The 24,333-nt window shown below is 39.5% G+C and overlaps 1 protein-coding gene and 1 pseudogene across 1 annotated transcript; both read left to right on the top strand.

Annotated features, from left to right (window-relative positions):
- The first annotated feature begins 9,463 nt into the window (after positions 1 to 9,463).
- On the top strand, positions 9,464 to 11,471 carry LOC149155869 (putative inorganic phosphate transporter 1-3). Its single transcript, XM_089446097.1, has one exon. It carries the CDS (start codon positions 9,636 to 9,638, stop codon positions 11,280 to 11,282), a length of 1,647 nt encoding a protein of 548 aa, XP_089302223.1. The 5' UTR covers positions 9,464 to 9,635; the 3' UTR covers positions 11,283 to 11,471.
- A 4,832-nt stretch (positions 11,472 to 16,303) lies between these two features.
- On the top strand, positions 16,304 to 17,587 carry LOC149155868 (low affinity inorganic phosphate transporter 1-like; annotated as a pseudogene).
- Positions 17,588 to 24,333: the final 6,746 nt, after the last annotated feature.

The following is a 24,333-nucleotide window of genomic DNA, read 5'->3' as shown; positions in this document are numbered from 1 at the left end:
AAATCTTCTTGTGTACTCATCCTAAGAATTTGACGTGGGCTTCTTTTATGCAAATAAACAATTGTGTTGCATTCTTCAGACCACAAGTGCAACGATATACCCTGATCATGTAACATCGCTCGTGCAACTCCCACAATACTTTTTTTCTTCCTTTCAACCACCCGATTCTTCTATTGGTTATGAGGTGCTATTAACTCCCGTCGAATGCCTTCTTATGCACATAACTTCTTGAATTCATTCGACACATATTCTCCAACGTTATCGCTTATAAGAGCTTTAACTTTCCTTCCAGTATCTTTCTCAACAAGTTCTTTAAATTCAAAAAATTTAACGAACATCTAATCTTTCTTTTGCGTGAAGAAAATCCAACACTTACGAGAAAGATAATCAACAAATATTACATAATACATGTCCTTGTCTGTGGATGCTGTCGAGAACAATCCACACACATATGAGTGAACTCTATGAAGGATCGCTTGCGCTCAACTGCCTTTATCATGAAAGAAAGCCAATGTACACCCTTTACATGTGTCTCTCATCTCTAGTGTACTCTTGGGAAGTCCTGTAGAAATTTTCTACATGATCTTGAAAGATCCATGGTGCAAGTGACCCAATATTCTATGCCACAACTCACTGATGTCTTAGCTCTGCACCTTCTCTGCTTTTTTACTCAAAGTAGTGTAGTCTTCTACATCCAATTTGTAGAGGTTCTTCACCCAAACCTCGATCCTCTTCACCTGTCCTGAGGCTATGTGACAAAGGAAAGCCTTTCCCTTGTTAAATATCACATCGTACCCACGATCCTCCAACATGGAAATTGAAACCAAATTCTTCTTCAAACCGGAACATTCATGACATATTTTAATGTTATAGGATAACCAAACTCCCTCTGAAAGGTAATAATATCGATGTCGGTCGCGCTATACCTCTCGTCATCTCCCATCTCAATGTGCATCTGGAGGTCCTTCTCCTCCAAGTCACTAAAGAACTCTTTGTTTGTTGTCATATGGAATGAGGCTCCACTATCCAGGTAACAAACACTACCCATCACCAATGCCACCATGCAAGTGATGAGGGTGAAATCCAACTCGGATTGTGAAGCAAGAGATTCACTTTCCGCTCCCCCTAAGGGCTTCTTAGCGACCTTATTGTGCAAACACTTTGTGGAATAGTGTCACAACTCGTGACAGTGAAAAAATTTAATCTTCGATATGTCCTTCTTGTTGCCGCCCCGACTGGAATTTGATTTGAAATGGGATGAATTCCCCTTCCATTTCTTCACCTTTCCAACTAAGGAACAATTCTCCTAGTGTTATGTTGAATCTCTTCTTGTACCAAGTTAGATCACAATCGCTCCCACTCTAGTAGCTTCTCCCTCCTATTAACTGAGTCCTGGTAGTTGTGCCAGCTCTTGGGAAGGCCTAGAAATACTAGGCTCACTAGATCTTATTCAGCAACTATAAAACTGAGACTTCCAAGCTCATCCTAAAATTAGGTGAACTTGGTCAAGTACTCCGGTATTGTGTTTCCCTTCTCCATCTTGATTTTTCTGAGCTTTTCCTTTAGTGCCAACTTCCTGTGATCATTGGTGTTTAGAAACATGTCTACCAAGGCCTTCCACATTGCAAATGGATTTTATTAACCATGGCGGTTCGAAGACAATATGATCTCGAACTCCTTCTAGGATATTCTCGCCTTTACGACAAATTTTCTCCACTATGCTAGATCTTGAGCATTAGTTGGCTTAGGAATATCTTTGTCTATGAATTCTTTAAGCCCATTGTCTTCCAACACTACCTCCATCTTGTCCTTCCAAGCAATATAGTTCGAACTACCCTCAAGGGCATATTCGAGTCTCAATCTATAGAATGACATTGTGCTGGCTCTGAAGCATGATAATTCAAATTTGATTTCTCTTGCAAAACACAACCTCGTACTCTCCTCTTCTTATAGTGATTTCAGCTCTGATACCATGTAGAAATTTCTTCTAGATTCAAACTGCAGATTGTAATATGCTAAAACAATTGATTTGAATCTACTCTACTCATCAGAAGAAACAATAAATGATCGATGAAATCATGAATCATAAAAGAGAAATAATTAAATTACACATAACATAATAATTTTATGGGGAAATGCACAGCTAAAAACCCCTACTATATGTATATTGCATTAATCATAATATATGAGAAGAATATAATGCCTTGCTTAAGCTTGAGCAACCTCTACACTATATCTATCTATCTCATTACTTCCTAGACAAGCTCAAGCCAATACTTAGCCAATTCTGCTGCCCGCCAAGCTTCTATTTCCTTGTGCAGTTTCCTAGGGAATTAGCGCATATTTAATTGGAAAATTCCACAAATATAAATTACGCAATCCTCATAGGTCTTCTTTTGCTTGCATGCACCACCTGTACAATTTAGATGATTATACAAATGATAGTACACTGTCCCTGAACTCTAATCTCAACTGGTTCTTTCTCTGATCTGACATGCGTGAGTTAGTTATGAGTGAATCTTCAGTTTACTAGTTGAGCATTGCTAGTTACACTCCACTACTAGATCTCCCACCAATTCCTCCATCAGTTGGAACTAGTTTAAGTGTCTTTAACTCAGTTACACTGAATTAAATAATTACAACTCAAAATAAACTCAACCAGGGCTCCTAAAAGGTAGGATACACTCTACATGACTCAAGTTAGACCCTCAACTCTAATTAAATGAGCCAACGAAGTCAAATTAACTTTTTCATGAGATGTGGAATTACAATTTAATTCAAGGACAAATTAAATTAGGATTTTCTTGTTGCATTTTCAATAGCCATGGTGGTCTAAAGCAACCACCTTTTTCTTTTTAAAAGGCCAAACCATAGGTCTAGATCCCATATGAAACACAGCCAAAATCCAACTTCTTATCATATGCATCTCCACCCCAATTCAAGTTAGTATAGTCAAATAGCTTGTTATTCTTATCACACTAATTTATACCATGCTAGCAGGAAACCTTGATAGAGGAAACAAAGATCTTTACAACCTTCAAGTGGCTCTACTTTGGATCATGCATGAACCTAATAATCACATTAACATGAAAGAAAATAATAGGTTCACTGTGAGTTAAGTAGATGAAGCTATCAAAAAGCTATTTATAGATAACATCATTGACTTTATGAGAATCTCGCTCTTTAGTAAGATCCACTCTTAAGTGATAAGGAGTAGCACATGGTTTAATTTCTCCCCTTTTGAATTTTTGCAAGATATATTTGTTAGACATTTAGGTTGAGAAATAAAGATATTGTCATTCATTTTCAAATTTGGATCCTAAAAAATAAGTGCAAGAGAACAAAGCCAATCATTTTGAATGCATGTACTAACTATTTATTCAAACCCGAATTGAGATCAACATTGCCTCCAATAATGACTAAATCATTAACAAATAATGCAATAATTAAGCTATCATCATTTACATGTAAAACATAATAATACAATGCTCTTATTCATGACATTTGAAACCATAGTAAAAATATAACTCATGAACTTCTTATGCCACGCCTTGGGGGTTTGTTCAAAGCAGGTAAGGAATTTTTTAGTTGACACATAAGATTGTTGTCCTTCTCAAACTCTAAGGTTTCTCCATATAACATTCCTTAATGAGATCACCATGTAAGAAATAATTCTTGACATCCATATAATGTACCTCTCATAAAAAAAAGTAACAAGTAAAAGAATCAGATGAACATAATTCATCTTTACAACAAGTATTCATCTAGTGTACCTCCCATAAAAAACAAGCAACAAGTAAAAGAATCAAATTAACATAATTGATCTTAACCCTCAATGTTTTCCCATGTAAATCAAGGTGATATGTTATATTGATCCCAAGTCCCTTAAACAAGTCTTTCCAAAAACTTTGACGTAAACTTGGCCTACCTATCTAGAATGATTTCCTTGGGGACTCCATGTAACTTTACAAAATTTATTTCATATGCATCTCAACAATATTAACTTCCCTGTGCGTTTAATTTATTGGGATAAAATGAACAACTTTAGTGAGCTCATCCACCACCAACATGATGGAATCATGTTGCCTCACAGTGTTGGGAAGTTTGGTAATAAAATCAATTGATACAACTTCCCACTTCCACTCAGGAATAGGTATTGGTTGTAGCAATCCAACATGATGTCCATGCTCAACCTTTACTTTTTGGCACTCTAAACACCCATCAATTATATTAAACCACTTCTCTTTTCATAATTAGCCAAAAGTATTGACTCTTAATAACTAAAATGGTTTTTTGGTACCCTGGATGTTCAACATAGGGTATATTGTGCATCTCACTCAATACCACATTTTTTAGCCTTTGAGAATTTGGAAAATAAAATTTTCATCTATACATGAGGGCTTTGTCCTCTTTCAATTCATAATCTTTATGTTGTGGCCATAAATTATCTTGCTATAACTTCTTTTTAATTTGCATGTACTATTGATATGAAATTGAAACCTCTAAAATTTTTATTTTAAAATCATGTTTGTGTACCCTTATAGTTGTAGCATGCATTCTTGTATCAATGACCTTGTTTTTCTTCCGTTTAATATATTTTATTTCAAAATCATATTTATCCAAAAAATTCTAGCTACTTAACTTGCTTAGAACTCAAGGTCGATTGTCCAATCAAATCCTTTAGATCATTGTGGTCTATTCTCAATTCAAACCTATTTCCTATGAGGTAATGCCTCCACATTTTTAAGGCATGCATGATGGCTGCTAATTCCAAATCACAAGTGGCATAATTTCTCTCATGCTCCTTCAACTTCCTTGACTCATAACACATCATGTGCTGATTCTACATGAAGGCTCCTCTAAGCCCTTCCTTGTGAGCATCAATGCACACAATGAATTCTTCAATAAGATAAACTATCTTTAAAATTGGTCCATTTTTTAAAATCTTCTTCAAATGTTGGAGGGAACATCATGAGCCTAGTCAAATCTAACACCCTTCTTTTATTGAAGAAGTGACTAGGTGTGTAATTTTTGAAACCCTTATATGAACCCTTTGTAATACCCTGTTAGTTCCATAAAGATCTTGACCTCAGTGAAATTTCTTGGTGTTGGCCATTCAATAATGGCTTTGATATTTTCTAGGTCCATTACCACACATTCCTTTGAGATGATATGACCCAAATAATGAATCTACCTTTGGTAAAAAGAACACTCACTTATCTTGGCATAAAGTTGATGCTCTTTGAATGCCTACAACACCCTTAAATGTTTCTTATGTTCCTCTTTCGACTTTGAATACACAAGAAAAGGGAAATATCAACTTATAAATAAACTTGCCCTTTTTCCTTTGCTCCATCTTGGCCCTCTTTTGTCATCCCAAGCGTTCTAGAAAACTAGCTTATCTTTGTTTTTCTCATAGAGGTGATATTCTTCCTCATGGTTTTCTATAAAGTATTGGGCTCATCAAATTTGATTTTGCCTATAAAATGAAGAAAATAAACTTATAAATATTTGTATATGTGAGGCAATTGTTTTTGTGTAATAAAATATTTTTTATGATGAAATTTCTAATAAAATTAGAACTATTCATTGCAGAACTACATTGGATGGATGAGGATAAATGCTTAGTCAAGAAGACCTGAATGGATTAATATGAACCAGTTAGACTGTATTGTTACAACTATAAAAATAACATAAGAAAGGAGTTCTCTTAACCAAAATTATGCTTGGCTTATATCTATATATCTATATATATATATATATATATATATATATATATATATATATATCTCCTCAAAATAACTATTCCAAAATCCAATCTTCACCTTCATTTAGTCTACTTTGTTTAGTACCATTACTAACACCAACAATCATGTTTTAATAAAGGTCAGTTTATTTTTGAACCTAAGTCTTTAGAATTAAGTTTTATTAGCTTAATGAGTTCTTTACTAATTATATATAAATAACAGTTTCATAATTTTAAATAGTTTAAAATACGGTTTTACAAACTGTTAATTTTTTATTTATAAATAAATAAATAACAAAAAAAATTATAAATTAAGTTGTTTTTTTTTTAATTTGTAAATATATATGATAAAAAAATTCAATTCTTAAAAAATAAAAGTAAAAGAAAATAATATTTTGTAAAATATCATAAAACTTTATACAATTTAAAAAATTATAAATAATCCCATTTTATAATATATTATAAAATTTTGTTTTAGTTGTTGAGGAAAGTCTCTTGTTACAAATGCAATGCACTATATTGAAAGATTTACCAGAAGAATACTTACTAAGCCATAATAATAAATTTTCTAGACTAGTATAGGTTTTTTCACTACACATATTAAATTTTGAAAAGTCTTGGAATGAGGCTTTTTATCCAACCATTGAAAAATGAAAATATAGTTAAGGATGACACTTTTGTATTAGGTTGAGTATTTAATGAGAAGAGTTTGATATGGAAGTGGTCATGAGAGGTTTTTTTCACTATAAGTATTAAATTTTGAAAAGTCTTGAAATGAGGGGTTCCATCTAACCATTAAAAATGAAAATATGGTTGAGGATTACACTTTTGCATTACATTGAGTATTTAATAAGAAGAGTTTGATATAGTTTTAAGTGCCTATGAGATATATATGAGATATTTCTTTTTTTAAGTTTGGGATATTATATATTTAGTTTTATTGATTTTTTCGAGATTTATGTATTTAAAATTTAGATATAATGGTTTAGTTGGTTTCCCATTTTATATTTAAATTTATAGGCAAAAACAAGATATTCTTTAGAATTTAACACCATCAAATAATAAAAATCAAAATTATTACAATAATAATAATTCATATAAACTCACCCGGATGCGGGTGTCATTCAATGATATTAATGAGGAGCCGTATAGAGCAGGCAGCTGGCCTTGCACCTGGCTGGCGGACGACCCCCATCGCATGTGCCTCGGGCTAGCAGACACCTTCAAAGGCACGCGAATTGACTCCGCTGCAGAACGGTATGTTGGTCACATAGTTCGGCATTTATGAGCGCTTGGTTCAAGAGCATTTAGGTAAGATTTTATGTATGGCTTCGTTTTTAATTCACGCCATTGTCACTGGTTTATTTCACCTCCGCTCAGAATTCTTCCCGCACCCTTGCCTGGCTCATCGTATTTGGAAGCTCGCCTGGTCTTTTGATGTTATTGGGCTCCTCTGCGCTCAAATTCTCACCCGTCTGCTCCGCCTCAACCCCTTTCTCAGTCAGCCTGTTATCCTAAGCATGCCTCGCCGTCGAGGAATCCCGCGCAGAGGAAGCAACACTGGGAATAGAGGCAGAACCTCTCGACCTGCTCCGCAGAATGTCATTCCCATTGCCTCAGCCTCCCCTTCTTCTCCGCCCCCGGGTCAAGCTGGGTCTCTTCCGCACAATTCTTTTCAGACTACCAGGTTCACATTCCACAGTAGGCTCAACAGGCCTGTATTGACGGCAAGCATCACAGTTATTCTCGCTGAGGAAGAGAGTAATCCTATCAGCTCGGCTCACGCTACTTCCTCTCAATCTCAGGAAGACAACGTTCTTCAAGGGGAAATGGCCGGGGTGGTGTCTAACGAGGACAATATGCAGGAGGACACCCCTGTTTCTGAAGAGCCTCAGCATCCGGTCGACCCAACTCAGAACGAGATTCTGGCCTGTGGGTTGTCTCAGCGTGCAGGCTGCATTCTCAATCTGGTGACTACTCCTGAAGGCGTCATTGAAGGAAATGATGACAATGGCTTCGTCACCTGGGTCGCTTCTTCCAGCCAGGTGGATAGGGACACGCCTGACTCTCTGCAGCATGCAGACTAAGGCCGGCTCTTCACCGACGGGTGGCATTCTTGCCTCTGCTCTGTGTAATTTTGACTATGTGTCTTTGTTTCCAAGTCTATGGTCCTATGTCTGGTTTATGTTCTTGTTCAAGCTCGTGGCGCTAGCCAACCTGCTCTCTGTTTACTGTTACAACTGTGGGTTTGATGGGTACCTTTTTGTCTTTTTGATTAATGGCGGGCATGATAGTATGCGTCTTAGTAAAATTTCTAAAGATGTTAGCTTTGCCATGTTAGATGCTGAATAGAAATATCTCAGGGGGTCATGGTCCAAACAAAATCTTTTGAAGTCTGCAATGTGAAATCAACAGAAAGCATGAAATGTATATCTCTGAATATCTGGCTGAGGGCTGGCATCTGCCTCCTCTGAGGTCTCGACCTCATTGTACATAAATTTTCTCTTTTTTAATAGAATTAGTATTTACAAAAAAAAAAATTCATATAAACTCATTATATAATTACAAAATTTAACTTAAATAAAAAAAATAACCATTATTTGTTTGAAATATCAAAGATAAACTTAATTAACCCATATAAATTTACATAATTGTATTAATCATTCACCTAAAAACATATTGTTAATAAAAATATTATGAATCACACCTTCAAATCTGATAAACAAATCAGTGACTGATGTTCTGGGTACTAATCCAGGTGTCATCTTTCTCAATTTCCAAGAATAAAGAGATTCCACAAAATATTTCTTCAATATTTTTTACTATATATGCATCTCGGCAGGTATGATGATCTCGTGCTAATCACTGATGCAGTGCATTTAATATACAATAAGACGGTTCCCACTCGTTTACCATGTTTGACATTGACAGAAAACTATTTTTGTTTGTATGCCGACATAGATAAAAAACTCTCTTCTGTTTTGCTTTGTGTGTATGGTTTAAATTTTCTTTTTGTGTTTATCTTAGTATCATTGTTTTTATATCATTGAATAGTCAATAAGTCTAGAATAGGCATATTCTTTTTATCTCAACCTACAAGGAAATGAACAAGTAATTTTACAATTACAATTAATATATCCGATTTTATTTTTTTAAGGTAATTATCAACTTGATATCAAAATATTTAATAATATTTTATGTTTTTGTAATTTTTTTAATGTGGTTTCAGAATTTTTTAATAAAATTAGTGAAAAGAAATCTTATTATTCTCCCTACTCAATTCAATTCCTATCTCTAATATCTTGAAATTTCAAATACACATAATAATTTACACTTTCATCTAATTCAATATAATAATCAATTCCTATCTCTAATATATTAGAAATTTCAAATACACATAATAATTTACACTTTCATCTAATTCAATATAATAAAAAAACTATTATAAAGACACTTCTATTTAAAAATTATTTTTATAGTATAAATCTCTCCATATATCTCTGTTTTAGATTATATTTTACCCTAATGTTAACATAGACCGGATCTTGTCACAGCACTTCATATCCGCACTCAACCTCTACGCGCCTACATTTATTATTCGAAAAGTCAACAGTGTTTTCGGCAAGTGGAAAACCAAAATGTATCTCTGCCTCAATTTGTACGAGAGTTCAAGCGGAATATTGTTTTTTAATTTATTTCGCCAGATGGCAAGAAATATCATCACCGACGCCTGGGGTTACAAATATCATTGCTAGCGTGGTCGTCTGTAGATAGAACTGCTCTTTGCAGCTTTCGAGATCAGAAAGCAAGCGAGCAGGTTTTAATTAGGGGGATTGGTTGTGTGTGAATGTGATTTTGGGTTGGGGATTCCAAATTTTGAAGCTCAATCATGGCGAGGACACAGCAACTGGAGGTGTTAAATGCACTGGACAAGGCCAAAACGCAATGGTATCATTTCACAGCTATCATCATTTCTGGCATGGGTTTCTTCACTGATGCTTATGATCTTTTCTGTATTACTACTGTCACCAAGCTGCTGGGGAGACTTTATTACTACGATCCAGCGACTGGCAAACCCGGATCGTTGCCGCCCAATGTGTCGGCGGCAGTGAACGGCGTGGCTCTGTGCGGAACACTGGCAGGCCAGCTGTTCTTCGGCTGGCTCGGGGACAAACTCGGGCGCAAGAAAGTGTACGGGATGACGCTTATCACCATGGTAGGCGGCGCCCTGGCCAGCGGGCTCTCGTTCGGCCATACGGCCAAATCAGTGATGACAACGCTCTGCTTTTTCAGGTTCTGGCTGGGCTTCGGGATCGGCGGGGACTATCCGTTGTCAGCAACGATAATGTCAGAGTACGCCAACAAGAAAACACGCGGGGCCTTCATTGCCGCGGTGTTCGCTATGCAGGGCTTCGGCATCTTGACCGGAGGCGCGGTGTCCATCATCGTGGCCACGTCGTTCAACAAGGCGTACCCTCGGCCCACGTTTGAAGAAAACCCGGGGCTGTCTACTGCCCCGCAAGCGGACTTCGTGTGGAGAATAATCCTCATGTTCGGAGCCATCCCAGCGTTGCTCACTTATTACTGGCGTCTCAAGATGCCGGAGACGGCTCGATACACGGCGCTCGTGGCCAAGAACACGAAGCTGGCCGCTTCCAACATGGCCAAGGTTTTGCAGGTCGACATCGAGGAACAGGCGCCGGAAACGGCTACGGCTGCCGGAAATGACCAATTCGGGCTGTTTTCTAGAGAATTCGCGAGGCGCCACGGGCTTCATCTTCTGGGGACGACGACCACATGGTTTCTTCTGGACATAGCCTTTTACAGCAACAACCTTTTCCAGAAAGACATCTACACGGCCGTCGGATGGCTTCCCAAAGCCAAGAAAATGAACGCCATACACGAAGTCTACAAGGTAGCGAGAGCCCAGTCGCTCATTGCTCTCTGCGCAACGGTGCCCGGCTACTGGTTCACCGTGGCTCTCATAGACCGCTTAGGAAGGTTCGCCATTCAGCTCATGGGCTTCTTCTTCATGACGGTTTTCATGTTCGCTCTTGCAATTCCATACTACCATTGGCGAGGGCACACCTGTGACAGTGGCTACTGCGGCGGACAACACACTACCTTCGTGATCATGTACTCGCTTACGTTTTTCTTCGCCAATTTCGGGCCAAACAGTACCACTTTCATCGTGCCCGCCGAAATCTTTCCGGCCAGATTGCGGTCGACTTGCCACGGCATCTCGGCTGCAGCTGGGAAGGCGGGGGCCATCGTGGGAGCGTTTGGGTTCCTGTACGCTGCGCAGAGCACGCATCAAAAGGAGACAGATACAGGTTACCCCACGGGAATAGGAATCAAGAAAGCTCTGCTGCTTCTTGCTATTATCTGCGCCATGGGTTTTTTCTTCACGTTTCTAACTCCCGAGACGAAGGGCAGATCCCTTGAGGAGATCACTGGTGAAAATGATGATGAGCAGGACGAGGGACAAGAGCTTCATTCCGGTCGCTTTAGCAATAATCGAACCACGCCTGCTTAGAAGGATCGTGGGTACTGTCTTAGGTTTCACTCTTTTGTAATTTGCAGTAAGAGTTTCATTATATTGCTGCAATATCAGAGCTTCTACCTTAAGGGTTCTGCACTAAGAGATTCATCACAATTGTCTTCGATATTTTCGTATAATTCCAACTCTGCATCTAAACAGTGGAAATTTTTCTCGTTTGTATTATGACGCTGGGATCTCATCGTAGTTTCTTTATAATCTAAGCTCTGAACTTACAGGGAGGATAATTGTTTTATAATCTCAGCTTTGAATGAAAATGGACGGTAAATTACTAAATTTGTGTTTAGCTCTGGTTCACCTATTCTCTCGGCACCCTGTAATGTCATCAGCTCGAACCTTGTGTCTAGCTGCTCTCAGTTTCCTGTCACAATTAACTTCTGTGTAGTCCTCTGGTGCCACAATTAATCTTGGTGCTCAATCTTTGTGTCTGATATGATATGCAACGCCAAGGCGTAGTAGGCATGGAGGGGGTATCCGTGGCCAGCAGAAGCTGCTAAAACTTATCATTCAGCTGTCTCCCTGAAACTCGGAATGAGATTCGTCCCTGTCTCCTAATGAGATTCGTCAATTGAAATCCCTGAAAGTCGGAATGAGAAATAAATAATACCTTTGCAGCTTTGGAAAGCCTTCAAACCACCGGGTATGCTTAGAAAGAATGGAGGGTATCGGGCGACGGGTATGCGCAAAAAGAATGGAGGGTATGTTCAGAAAGAATGGAGGCAAGGCTGCCTCATATCCAATCGCAATCCCACTTTCAATGTGATCCTGAGCGTGCAGCTCCACCTGGCTCATGAATGGAGGCAAGGCTGCCTCATATCCCATCCCACTTTCAATGTGATCCTGACCCCGCAGCTCCACCTGGCTCATGTGCAACGAATCTAGCACCGGTAATGAACTTAGTTTTTTGGTTTACTCTACTTTAGGTTTTTTCATTTTTCATTTTTTATTTTTTATTGACGATTTATTGATTTGATTTGTGGAGGGGTCATCCTATCTTCTCTTTATAGTTCCAATTTTATGGTATGTTTCTCAAAAGAGAATTAGAGTGGTCAAAACTGTTAAAATTTTGAAATATTAATTGATATTTAAAAATATTTGATTAAAATTTTGGACTATTACTAAATTGGTAGATATTTAAAAATATTTGATTTTCCAATTGGCCGATTGACACCTACTAGGCGACATGTTTAAGATGCTGTCTGATGTACTTGGGTCTCATAATTAAGATGGCTGTCTGATGTACTTGGGTTTAGTAATATTTTGATGAAATACAATATTAATTTGAAAAAAAATAAAAATAAATTGTCAATTTGACAAAAAAAAAATAAAAATAAATTGTCAATTTGACACGAATAGGGAAGAGTAAACACGGATGATAACATAGTCTCGACAAACCCTCAAGAAAAAAAAGTGTTCGTCCAATTGCTGTGTGAAACTTTATTTCCCCACGGGCCTGACGGCGAAATTCATGTTCTATACGAGGTCTCGTGTTCAAACGAGGACACTAAGAATTCTGGATATTATTCAGTGTCATTTTCTGCTCTATTTTATATATCTGAAAAGGTTTCCCCTTGCCAAGTGGATAATTATGAAGTCGTCTTGCAATTATGCTTTTTTGAAAGCTGTAAAAGTTCGAGCATTTTTTTTGTTAACTTCGGCAGCAGTGATTTCTTCGGCAGCCGCTAATCAGCTTTCCATAAGGCATTAAATGTCCGGAAAAATGCAGGCTGGATAGCTCGGTAACACACGAATTCGAAAACTATTCTTTTTTTTATTTAATGTCTAGTTTTCGAATTCGTGTGTTATCGGGCTATCCAGCCTGCATCTCCCCAGAGATTTAATGCCCTATAGCAGGCTGGTTAGCTGCTGCCGATATTTTCTCTCCAACTTTACAACAAGGCAGCATAGATATTCACATGCCAACGAATGTAGTGGATTCTAACACGTGCCACTTTAAAAATTCAAACTCCTCCCATGCCATTCCACTCATCCAACGTCCACCTTATCCATCTGAGTGATATTTCCAAATTACCTTTATTTCATTTTCAGCTTATTTAATCACCATATTAGACTAATTAAAGAAATTAATCCCGTTTAAGAAATGATTAAGATAAAATCCAGAATCTAGCTTATCATTGCAGAAAATAGCTTATTGCGCTTACCAGACCCTAGATGCCTAAATTACACCATGTGATTAGTTAAATATAGTTAGTAAGTTGATTCTATTTAAAACAAAATTTTCCTTGATTTTAGTTTATGCTATGTTGCATAGATTTCCTAATTTCTTGAATTATTAAATTTGCTTAAACATGTTTGTTTAAGTGAAATGGGAAGATAGAGAGATCAAGACATATTCTTTGAAAAATGGAGTAGACTTGATTTTGTTGAATGAAATTCCAAATGATGACCAATTAGGACATCATCAACTATCAAGACTTTTAATTTAGGAACATGATTTCTTCTCAATGGATTTGTTATAAACAACAATATGTTTGTTTTGTTACAAAACCTTTACTCTATATATGTGACTCTCTTGGATAAAGAGGGGTCGGTCAAATGCATTTGTATTGAAATGAAGCTGATATTATCTATCAATTATTTTGATTGATTTTGTATATGATATATTATTATGCCCATATGTGATTTTAACTAAATGTGAAATTGAGATTTGATTAAATGTTTCCTTTCCATGAATGTTAGTATACTCATTTTAATTATATAATTAAAATAAGTATTTGTGCTTATTAATTTGTTTAAGTTCATATCATTTTTGTCGCTTAAAATGATCACTTTCACATTTAATTTTCATGCTTCAAATTGAGTTCTCGTATAATGCTGATATAGATTAGTGTCATCTAATTTAGAATAGAATTTAGGTGATACTCCAAAATTAATAAAAAAAAAAAAAAAAAAAACAAAACTCATATTTATTTGATGCTCTTTCATTAGAGTATTTCTTTAGGTGGCCTAGTTGAGCCCACATATAAATCACAAAAGATTATTGTTTAAACATTTGCAGTTTCTTAAGAAACTTGTATTTGGGTAGTTCTTTCCCTCCTCTATTGAAAATGCAGTGAGAAAATCTTAGTTTGACTTTGCCTTGGTCAAACTAGAGAAAATTCCAAATTCCACATCAACGGACAACTTGGATGATTTTAACTTGTGTGACATGGCTTATGTCATCTAGTTTACTCAATAAATTCGAGTTGGAGTTAGAGTTCAGTTTTGCGTGTTTGATTGCAAATTTGTAGCAATTTATTTAAGTTAATTTGAGTTATTGTCAGTTTAACTAGTTCTAACTGTTAGAAGAATTGGTGGAGGTCAAGTTGTGGAAGTGTAACTCCAACCACATTCAATGATTAACCAGTTAACTGATCAATCAACCCAAAATAATTGTTGCATGCAGAGAATTTGAGTTACCAAGTTGATATAGAGATTCCAATGTGTACAGGTGGTGCATGCAGTCAGAGGAAGGACCCTAGAGAATTTCACATTTCAATAGTGGGAAATTCCTAAATAATAGGGGTCAATTTCCCAAGGAAACAATGCAAGGAAATAAGAGCTTGGAGGACTTGAAAATTGGCTAAGTGTTGGCCATAGTCAGTCATTCAGGCAAAGGGATAGAGTACACTTGCAGGTTGTGCTCGGGCTTGAGCAAGCATATGTATTTCATCTCTATTCTTTGATTAATGCAATATAGATAGTAAGGGGTTTTGAGTAATTTCTTTCTCCTATATAAATCTATGTGCATGTGTGATGTTTCCTTTCGCATGTTTATGATTCTTGTTCTAAATGGTGAATTAACTTCTTCAGATCATTAGAGTAGCTTCATGTCTTGTGATTTAGCAAATTTCATGAGCAATATTGAATATACACATTAATTTCTACACGGTATTAGAGTTGGAATCACTATAGAACAAAGATTTCAAAGTTGTCATTGCAGGAGGTTCAAATTTGAAGACCAATGTTGAAGGTTTTCTTCAGGATTGAGAAGATGGATTTTAATGGACTCAAGCTAAAGTATGCCTTGGGAGGCACCTCAAACTTTGTTGCATGGAAGGAATACATGGAGGCAATATTAGATGAAATGGGCTATTAGAATACATCAAGACATATTTAGCAAAATCCCAAGCATCTTTTGCCCAAAATATTGCTCAGTGGAATAAAGATGTGGCCAAAGCGAGGAGAATCATATTGGAGGGAGTACGGGATCATATTGTCTCGAATCTCCATGGAAAAGAGACTCCATTCATGATGTGGAAAACTCTGACATAATTTTTTAAGAACAATAGTGACTATAGGAAGTTGACACTCAAGGACAAGCTTCGAAGTATCAAGATGCAGAAGAATGACACAATTTCGCAGTATCTGAGCAGGTTTACATAGTGTCGTGATGAACTTGGCGGGGTCGGTGTTAATGTCCCTAAAGAAGCTTTGGTAGCTCTAGCCCTTTTGAGCCTTCCCAAGAGTTGGCATAACTGTCAAGATTCGGTAAATGGTAGGGAGAAACTACTAAGTTAGGAGCGCCTACGGTCTGTTCTAGTGCAAGAGGAAATAAGGTAGAATACTAGAGACGAGGACTTCATCCAAGGGTGAGGATGAGGAGAATTGTGCCTTGGATGGAAAGGAAAAGAAAGGGAAAGGGAAGAAATCCTAATCCAAAGCAGAATCTAGTCAAGGGGGCAAGAAGAAAGACTTGTCTAGAGTCAAGTGTTTTCACTGTTATGAATTTGGGCACTATGCCATGAAGTGTCCACACAAGAAGAAAAACAATAAGACCTTAGGAGGAGCAATGGGTGAAGCTTTGGATTCACAGTTTGAGCTGGATTTTACTCTCATTGCATGCATGTCCAACATCGTGATGGGAAGTTGTTGGTACCTTAACAATGGTGCCTCGTTCCATATGACGGGGAATAGAGATTTTTTGAGTGATTTGGAGGAGAAGGATCTACATATGCACATCGAGATGAGAGATGATGGAAGGTACATCATGATCAATGATGACAACGCTCTGCGTTTTCAGGTTCTGACTGGGCTTCGGCATTGGCGGAGACTATCCGTTGTCAGCCACGATAATGTCAGAGTACGCCAACAAGAGAACACGCGGGGCCTTCATTGCCGCGGTGTTCGCTATGCAGGGCTTCGGCATCTTGACCGGAGGCGCAGTGTCCGTCATCGTGGCCACGTCGTTCAACAAGGTGTATCCTTGGCCCACGTTTGAAGAAAACCCGAGGCTGTCCACTGCCTCGCAGGTGGACTTCGTGTGGAGAATAATCCTCATGTTCGGAGCCATCCCAGCGTTGCTCACTTATTACTGGCATCTCAAGATGTCGGAGACGGCTCGATACACGGCGCTCGTGGCCAAGAACACGAAGCTTGCCGCTTCCGACATGGCCAAGGTGTTGCAGGTCGACATCGAGGAACAGTCGCCGGAAACGGTTAAGGCCGCTGGAAATGACCAATTCGGGCTGTTTTCCAGAGAATTCGTAAGGTGCCACGGGCTTCATCTTCTGGGGACGACGAGCACATGGTTTCTTCTGGACATAGCCTTCTACAGCAACAACCTTTTCCAGAAAGACATCTACACGGCCGTCGGATGGCTTCCTGTCGCCAAGAAAATGAACGCCATACACGAAGTGTACAAGGTAGCCAGAGCCCAGTTACTCATTGCTCTCTGCGCAACGGTGCCCGGCTATTGGTTCACCGTGGCTCTCATAGACCGCATAGGCAGGTTCGCCATTCAGCTCATGGGCTTCTTCTTCACGACGGTTTTCATGTTCGCTCTTGCAATTCCATACTACCATTGGCGAGGGCACACCTGCGACAGTGGCTACTGCGGTGGACAACACACGACCTTCGTGATCATGTACTTGCTTACATTTTTCTTCACCAATTTCGGGCCAAACAGTACCACTTTCATAGTGCCCGCCGAAATCTTTCCGGCCAGATTGCAGTTGACTTGCCACGGCATCTCGGCTGTAGCTGGGAAGGCGGGGGCCATCGTGGGAGCGTTTGGGTTCCTGTACGCTGCACAGAGCATGCATGAAAAGGAGACAGATACAGGTTACCCCACGGGAATAGGAATCAAGAAAGCTCTGCTGCTTCTTGCTATTATCTGCGCCATGGGTTTTTTCTTAACGTTTCTAACTCCGGAGACGAAGGGAAGATCCCTTGAGGAGATCACTGGTGAAAATGATGATGGGCAGGACGAGGGACAAGAGCTTCATTCCGGTCGCTTTAGCAATAATAGAACCACGCCTGCTTAGAAAGATCGTGGGCACTGTCTTAGGTTTCACTCTTTTGTAATTTGCAGTAAGGGTTTCATTATATGCTGCAATATCAGAGCTTCTATGTAAGGGGCTCTGCACTAAGAGATCCATCACAATCGTCTTCGATATTTTTGTATAATTCCAACTCTGCATCTAAACAGTGGAAAATTTTGAAATTTTTTCTCATTTTAATTATGATGCTGGGATCTCATCGTAGTTTCTTTATAATCTCTGCTCTGAATTTACAGGTAGGATAATTTTTTAATAATATCAGCTTTGAATGAAAATGGACGGTAAATTACTATATTTGTGTTTAGCTCTGGTTCACCTATTCTCTCAGCACCCTGTCCAGTCATCAGCTCGAACCTTGTGTCTCAGCTGCTCTCAGTTTCCTGCCACAATTAACCTTTGTGTAGTCCTCTGGTGCCACAATTAATCTTGGTGCTCAATCTTTGTGTCTGATATGATATCCAACGCCAAGGTGTAGTAGGCATGGAGGGGGTAATCCGTGGCGAGCAGGAGCTGCTAAAACTCATCATTCAGCTGTCTCCCTGAAGCTCGGAATGAGATTCGTCAATTGAAATCCCTTGCCGTTGCTGTTGCTCTTTGAGAGAAATAGGCTTTTTAGGCCTCGCTGGGAGGAAGTGTCTCCGCGGGCATACCAAGGGAAGATTTTTAGGACTCGCTGTGTAAGGCCTCCGGGCGATTGTGCGACGGGAGCCGGGCAAAGTCGCCGTGCACGAGGGCGCGGGCGTGCAACAAACGCAAGTGCGAGGGGAGTGCGGAAGAAATGCGACGATACCGTGAACGACAATGCAACGAAACCATGGCGCAGATTACGACACTTGAGAAATGCGGCTAAGTGTTGGGAGTTTATATTGCGACTTGGAAGGAGCTTGCGGTGAGGGCAAGCCGACTTGGTAAAGGCCCTTATGGGGGCGCATTATGTATGGTTTGGGGGTCGGCCAAGGGGCTGCACACCCCATGTAAACCCACAAAGAAGCATATATATGTGAGAGCCTTAGAGCTCATTTCATCAACGAATTCTCTCATCTCTTCTACGCATAAGAGTCAAGGGGTAAACTAGAAGTGCGCAGAAATAAGGGGAGCTGCGCATATCTCATGCGCTCCACTTGAAGGTGCACTTGGAGGTTGTCTTGAGTCGGTCGAAGAGTGGGCAAGGTGTGCCCGGGGTTCGGTGGATGTGCAGATTTGTGCAGGACTTGGTAAGGGTATCTAGGTGGCTCGGGTGAGCACCGCCCTTCGTGCAAGAGGTGCACATGTATTGTAAAGGCTGGTTGCCTGTTTTGTAAAAGAAACTAAGTATTGGCTTGGAGTCTGCCAAGCATTACTTGTATTGTATTATTGAAGAAAGACTGGTTATAATATATTGTCGGGCAGACTTGTTCGGGAGTTGCCCCTCCCCTTTATACTTGTTGCAATTGTTGATGTTCTTGTTATAATTGCATGATGATAATGAATGAGTATGGGCTTCATTAAGTATAAAGGATAATTGTATGTTTACTTGGTTGCGAAACACAAGCTAAGTAATGTTAAAGTGAAAGTAGGCATAGTCCACGAATGTTAGTATTGGTGAAAAGAAAGCGTTTGGTGGTGCCGCACCTCGCTATAAGCGGTTGGAAGACTACTGCAGGTGTAGGGGCATGACAGTTGGTATCAGAGCAGGCTGATGACCGGGTTGACGATGAAGTGCTGATCCCACTGCACTATCGTGACAGTTGGTATCAGAGCAGCTGATTCAGGGTATTGAAGGTTGAAGCTGCTACACAACTTCACCAAAGTGAAGTTGGTATCAGAGCAAGGTTTGCTCGTGACAGGTTGAAGCTTGTGAACAGGTTCAGGTGTTGAAGCATTGAAGTCGGCATACACTTGATAGGTGAGAACAAGATTTCGGTTTGAAGCTGTTGAGTAGGGTTGCTTGTGATAGGTGCTTGCAAGTGAAGGAAACCGTTTCACACAAGTGGAACAAGGGTTGGTTCTAATTGCAGGTGACTTGGTGAAGCTATTGGATGGTCGAAACTAGATTGCAAAGGAGAAAGAAGCTGTTAGAGATGGCAGTCGAATCTCAGGCTGGGTCTAGTCACGTTGTGAAGGATACTACTATTGGGTTCATTGAAAAAGTGTTGGAAAAGATGGAGGATATGGAGACTTCTTGGGATAAGAAGATGGACTTGTTCGCTAAAGAACAAGAGGCCAATTTGAAGACGAAAGAAGAGCTCGATGAACTCCGAACACAACATGATGAACTTCGTACACAGTATGAGTACACTGACCTTATGTGTACACAACTTGAAGTAAGAGTCAAGGAGGTTGAAGAAGCAAGGGATCAGGGTCTTGCGGAGATTGTGAACTTGAAGAAAACTCTTGACGAAGCCAAGGATGAGATCGCTGTGTTGAAGAAGGCCGTGAGGCATAACTCAGGTGGAGGAGTGCCTCATGTGAAGGTCAAGGAACTGGAATCTTATGATGGCACAAGGAATGCAAAGACTCTTGGTAACTTTCTATGGGACATGGAGCAATACTTGGAACGGTTGGGTCTATCTGATGATGAGACAAAGGTCAAGGTAGTTGCTCAGTTCTTAACAAAGGATGCTAAGATGTGGTGGCGAAGGAGGTTAGATCAGATTGCCAATGGTAGTGCTGATGACATTACTTCGTGGGATGACATGAAGAAGGCTTTGCAGACTCATTTCAGTCCTCAGGATGAAACATGGGAAGCAAGGATGAAGATTAAGTACATAAAGCAGACCGGGAGCCTACAAGCATATCAGCGGGAGTTTGCAAGTGCAGCTCTGGAACTTCCTGACATGGCGGAGAGGGACAAGGTGTTCAACTTCATTATTGGGTTGAAACCTTGGGCACACAATGAAGTGAAGAGGCAGAAGATCAGGACACTTGAGGAAGCTTTTGCTGCTGTTGACAGGTTGGTAGAGCATTATGATGAGACTTCTGATGATAGGAAGAAGAAGTTTGATAAACCGAAAGATAAGAAGAAAGAAGATGCTTCGAAATCAGATGATAGTTCGAAGACGAAGAAAGCCTTGAAGTGTTGGATATGTGCTGGACCACACATGGTGAAGAATTTTCCTTCTAAACCAAAGGTGGCTGCTATTGCACAATCTGATGTAAGGAATGAAGGTGCTTCTGTGGGGATGATGCAGATACTTGGTGCTTCTGCTACTACGGAGGTGGTCTCTAGAAGGGATCCTGAAAGGAACAAGTTGGAGTATGTTCGAATGAAGGTTGGAGGTGTTGATGTGCTCACTATGGTGGATAGTGGGGCTTCTCACAACTTCATGGGTGAAGATACTGCGAGAAGGATTGGGCTGAAATTTGTACCAGCAAAGGCACAAATGAAGACAGTGAATTCTCCTCCTATTGAGATTCTTGGTATAGCTGAGAGGGTGGACACTACACTTGGTGAATGGACAGGGAAGGTGGACTTCACTATAGTGCGGATTGATGACTATGAAGCTGTATTAGGGATGGAGTTCATGAAACAGTTCGATGCTATGATTGTCCCACATTTGAAGAAGCTCTACATTTATGATGGAAGGGAAGATGTACCCATTGGTGTTCCAACCATTGGTGTGACAAGGCCTGATTGTAAACTAGGAGTGATGCAAATGGAGGATGAGAAAAGAATGGGAAACATGAGTAAGCGATTGTCTACTGTTGAGGCAAAGCTTACCGAGCAGTCATTGGTCATTAGATCACTTTCAGATAGCATCTTGGATTTGTCAAGAAGGCTAGAGTTGGTTAAGGATGATGATGATGATGATGAGGAGGTATATGTGAGGTCGGATGTCCAGAAGGAAGACCGGATTGCTTATCTAAAAAGGATGGAGATTGAGGATCTTGACAGATGGATTGAGTTGATTAGTGAGGGAGAGCCTTCAGGATCTACTCCCTCTACATCTTCTTAGATGGATGAAGAAGATGGGGCTCATTGTTAGCTGCTCATGGCAGTGAGTCCCTTAGACATATGGAGCAGGTATGACTGATGGTGCAGGGATGGCTTGGCATCAAGCATCATGGCATGTTGCAGATGGATGGAGTTTCCATGGACCTGAGCATGGATTATGGAGGTAGATTCTTGATGAGTCAAGAATGTGGCAGATGTTTGAGGAACAACTGATGATGGCATGAGGATGTTCACTCTCATGGATTGAGTGTGATGGTTAGATTAGCTACCCAACTAGTTCAGACATGGGGTCGCGAAGTGTGCAGAGATGTGTTAGCATTTTGTTGGAGTATCATGACAGAGGTTCACATGATGACACATGATGAGGTCGACACGGGATGTTGCAGTGGAGATTGTGGCAGAGGAGTCGATGATCATGGATCGAGATGATATTTGATGGAGGACATACTGTTGAGGTGCATACCTTGGTATGGTGAGCTTGGTGGCAGTTGGTCACTAAGTCGAGATATGATGGAGATGAGACTCTACATATGTTGCAGGGATGTTTGCCTTGTGTGGAAAGGTCGACATCGTGGATGATGATGATCTTGGTGGATGGCTACCGGGATGGTATGTTGTCGAGGACGACAACGATTTCAGGTGGAGGAGGATGTAAGGCCTTCGGGCGATTGTGCGACAGGCACCGGGCAAAGTCGCCGTGCACGAGGGCACGGGCGGGCGCGCGACAAACGCAAGTGTGATGGGAGTGCGGAAGAAATGCGACGATACCGTGAACGACAATGTGACGAAACCATGGAGCAGATTACAACACTTGAGAAATGCGGCTAAGTGTTGGGAGTTTATATTGCGACTTGGAAGGAGCTTGCGGTGAGGGCAAGCCGACTTGGTAAAGGCCCTTATGGGGGCGCATTATGTATGGTTTGGGGGTTGGCGAAGGGGCTGCACACCCCATGTAAACCCACAAAGAAGCATATATATGTGAGAGCCTTAGAGCTCATTTCATCAACGAATTCTCTCATCTCTTCTACGCATAAGAGTCAAGGGGTAAACTAGAAGTGCACAGAAATAAGGGGAGCTGCGCATATCTCATGCGCTCCACTTGAAGGTGCACTTGGAGGTTGTCTTGAGTCGGTCGAAGAGTGGGCAAGGTGTGCCCAGGGTTCGGTGGATGTACAGATTTTCACAGGACTTGGTAAGGGTAACTAGATGGCTCGGGTGAGCACCGCCCTTCGTGCAAGAGGTGCACATGTATTGTAAAGGCTGTTGCCTGTTTTGTAAAAGAAACTAAGTATTGGCTTGAAGTCTGCCAAGCATACTTGTATTGCATTATTGAAGAAAGACTAGTTATATTATATTGTCGGGCAGACTTGTTCGGGAGTTACCCCTCCCCTTTATACTTGTTGCAATTGTTGATGTTCTTGTTATAATTGCATGATGATAATGAATGAGTATGGGCTTCATTAAGTATAAAGGATAATTGTATGTTTAATTGGTTGCGAAACACAAGCTAAGTAATGTTAAAGTGAAAGTAGGCGTAGTCCACGAATGTTAGTATTGGTGAAAAGAAAGCGTTTGGTGGTGCCACACTTCGCTATAAGCGGTTGGAAGACTACCGCAGATGTAGGGGCATGACACGCTGGGAGGAAGTGGGACTCCCTTGGAAGAAGTGTCTCTGCGGGTATACCAAGGAAAAAGTCAAGGGAGGCTTTTTAGGACTCGCTTGGAGGAAGTGCCTTCGCGGGCATACCAGGGGAAGGAGAAGCAATTTCTGTTTGGACATAAGGGAAGGAGAAGCAATTTTTGCTTGGACATATCAAGGGAAGGATAAACAATGCATTAAGGTTGTATCTCTTTATTAATTAGCAATATTTCTTTATTAATATTTTTTAAAATCTGATCCTGAGCCTTCGGCTCCACCTGACTCCTAGTTCAGGTTATCCAATCCCACTTTCAATCTGATCCTAAGTTGAGCTAGTTGCAAGGCATCTAAGATGTAGCACTTTTAAAGTTAACTTAGTTTTTTAATTTACTTTATTTTAGGTTTTTTTGGATTTGGATTTGGATTTGTGTAGAGGCCTTGCTAATCTTCTCTGTTTTGTATAGTTTCAATTTTATCAATCTTCTCTATATAGTTCCAATTTTATCATCTTCTCTTCTCGGTATAGTTTCAATTTTATTAATATTCTATGTATAGTTGCAATTTTATTACTCTTTTCTGTATAGTTTCAATTTGAGCTAATCTTCTTTATATATTTCCAATTTTATCATCTTCCCTTCTCTGTATAGTTTCAATTTTATCTAATCTTTTATATATAGTTGCAATTTTATCTAATCTTCTATGTATAGTTGCAATTTTATTAGATGTTTCTTTTCAATTTGATCTAATTTTCTATGTATAGTTGCAATTTTAATTTGATCTAATTTTCTCTATATATTTCCGATTTTATCATCTTCTCTTCTTTGCATAGTTTCAATTTTATTTAATCTTCTATGTATAATTGCAATTTTATTAGATGTTTCTATTCAATTTTATCTAATCTTCTATGTATAGTTGCAATTTTTTTAGATGTTTCATTTTATAGGATATCCAAAAAGACCAGAGTTAGAGTTGTCAAAACTAAAATTGTTAAAATTTTGGACTATTACTAAATTGGTAAATATTTCCAATTTTATCAAATGTTCCAATTTTTGGACTATTACTAAATTGGTAGATATTTAAAAATATTTGATTTTCTGCTTCGCATATTGACATATACTAGGCGACATGTTTAAGATGGTTGTCTGATGTTCTTGGGTTTCATAATATTTTGAT

This window comes from Pinus tabuliformis, chromosome 9, assembly GCF_031772625.1.
Source record: "Pinus tabuliformis cultivar Carrire ecotype Pingquan chromosome 9, CPIR1, whole genome shotgun sequence".
Classification (NCBI taxonomy): Eukaryota; Viridiplantae; Streptophyta; class Pinopsida; order Pinales; family Pinaceae; genus Pinus; species Pinus tabuliformis.
This window is presented reverse-complemented; position numbering and strand designations above follow the sequence as displayed.

Coding starts and splice junctions, on each gene's coding strand:
- LOC149155869 (XM_089446097.1), top strand. CDS start 9,636: ATGGCGAGGACACAGCAACTGGAGGTGTTAAATGCACTGGACAAGGCC.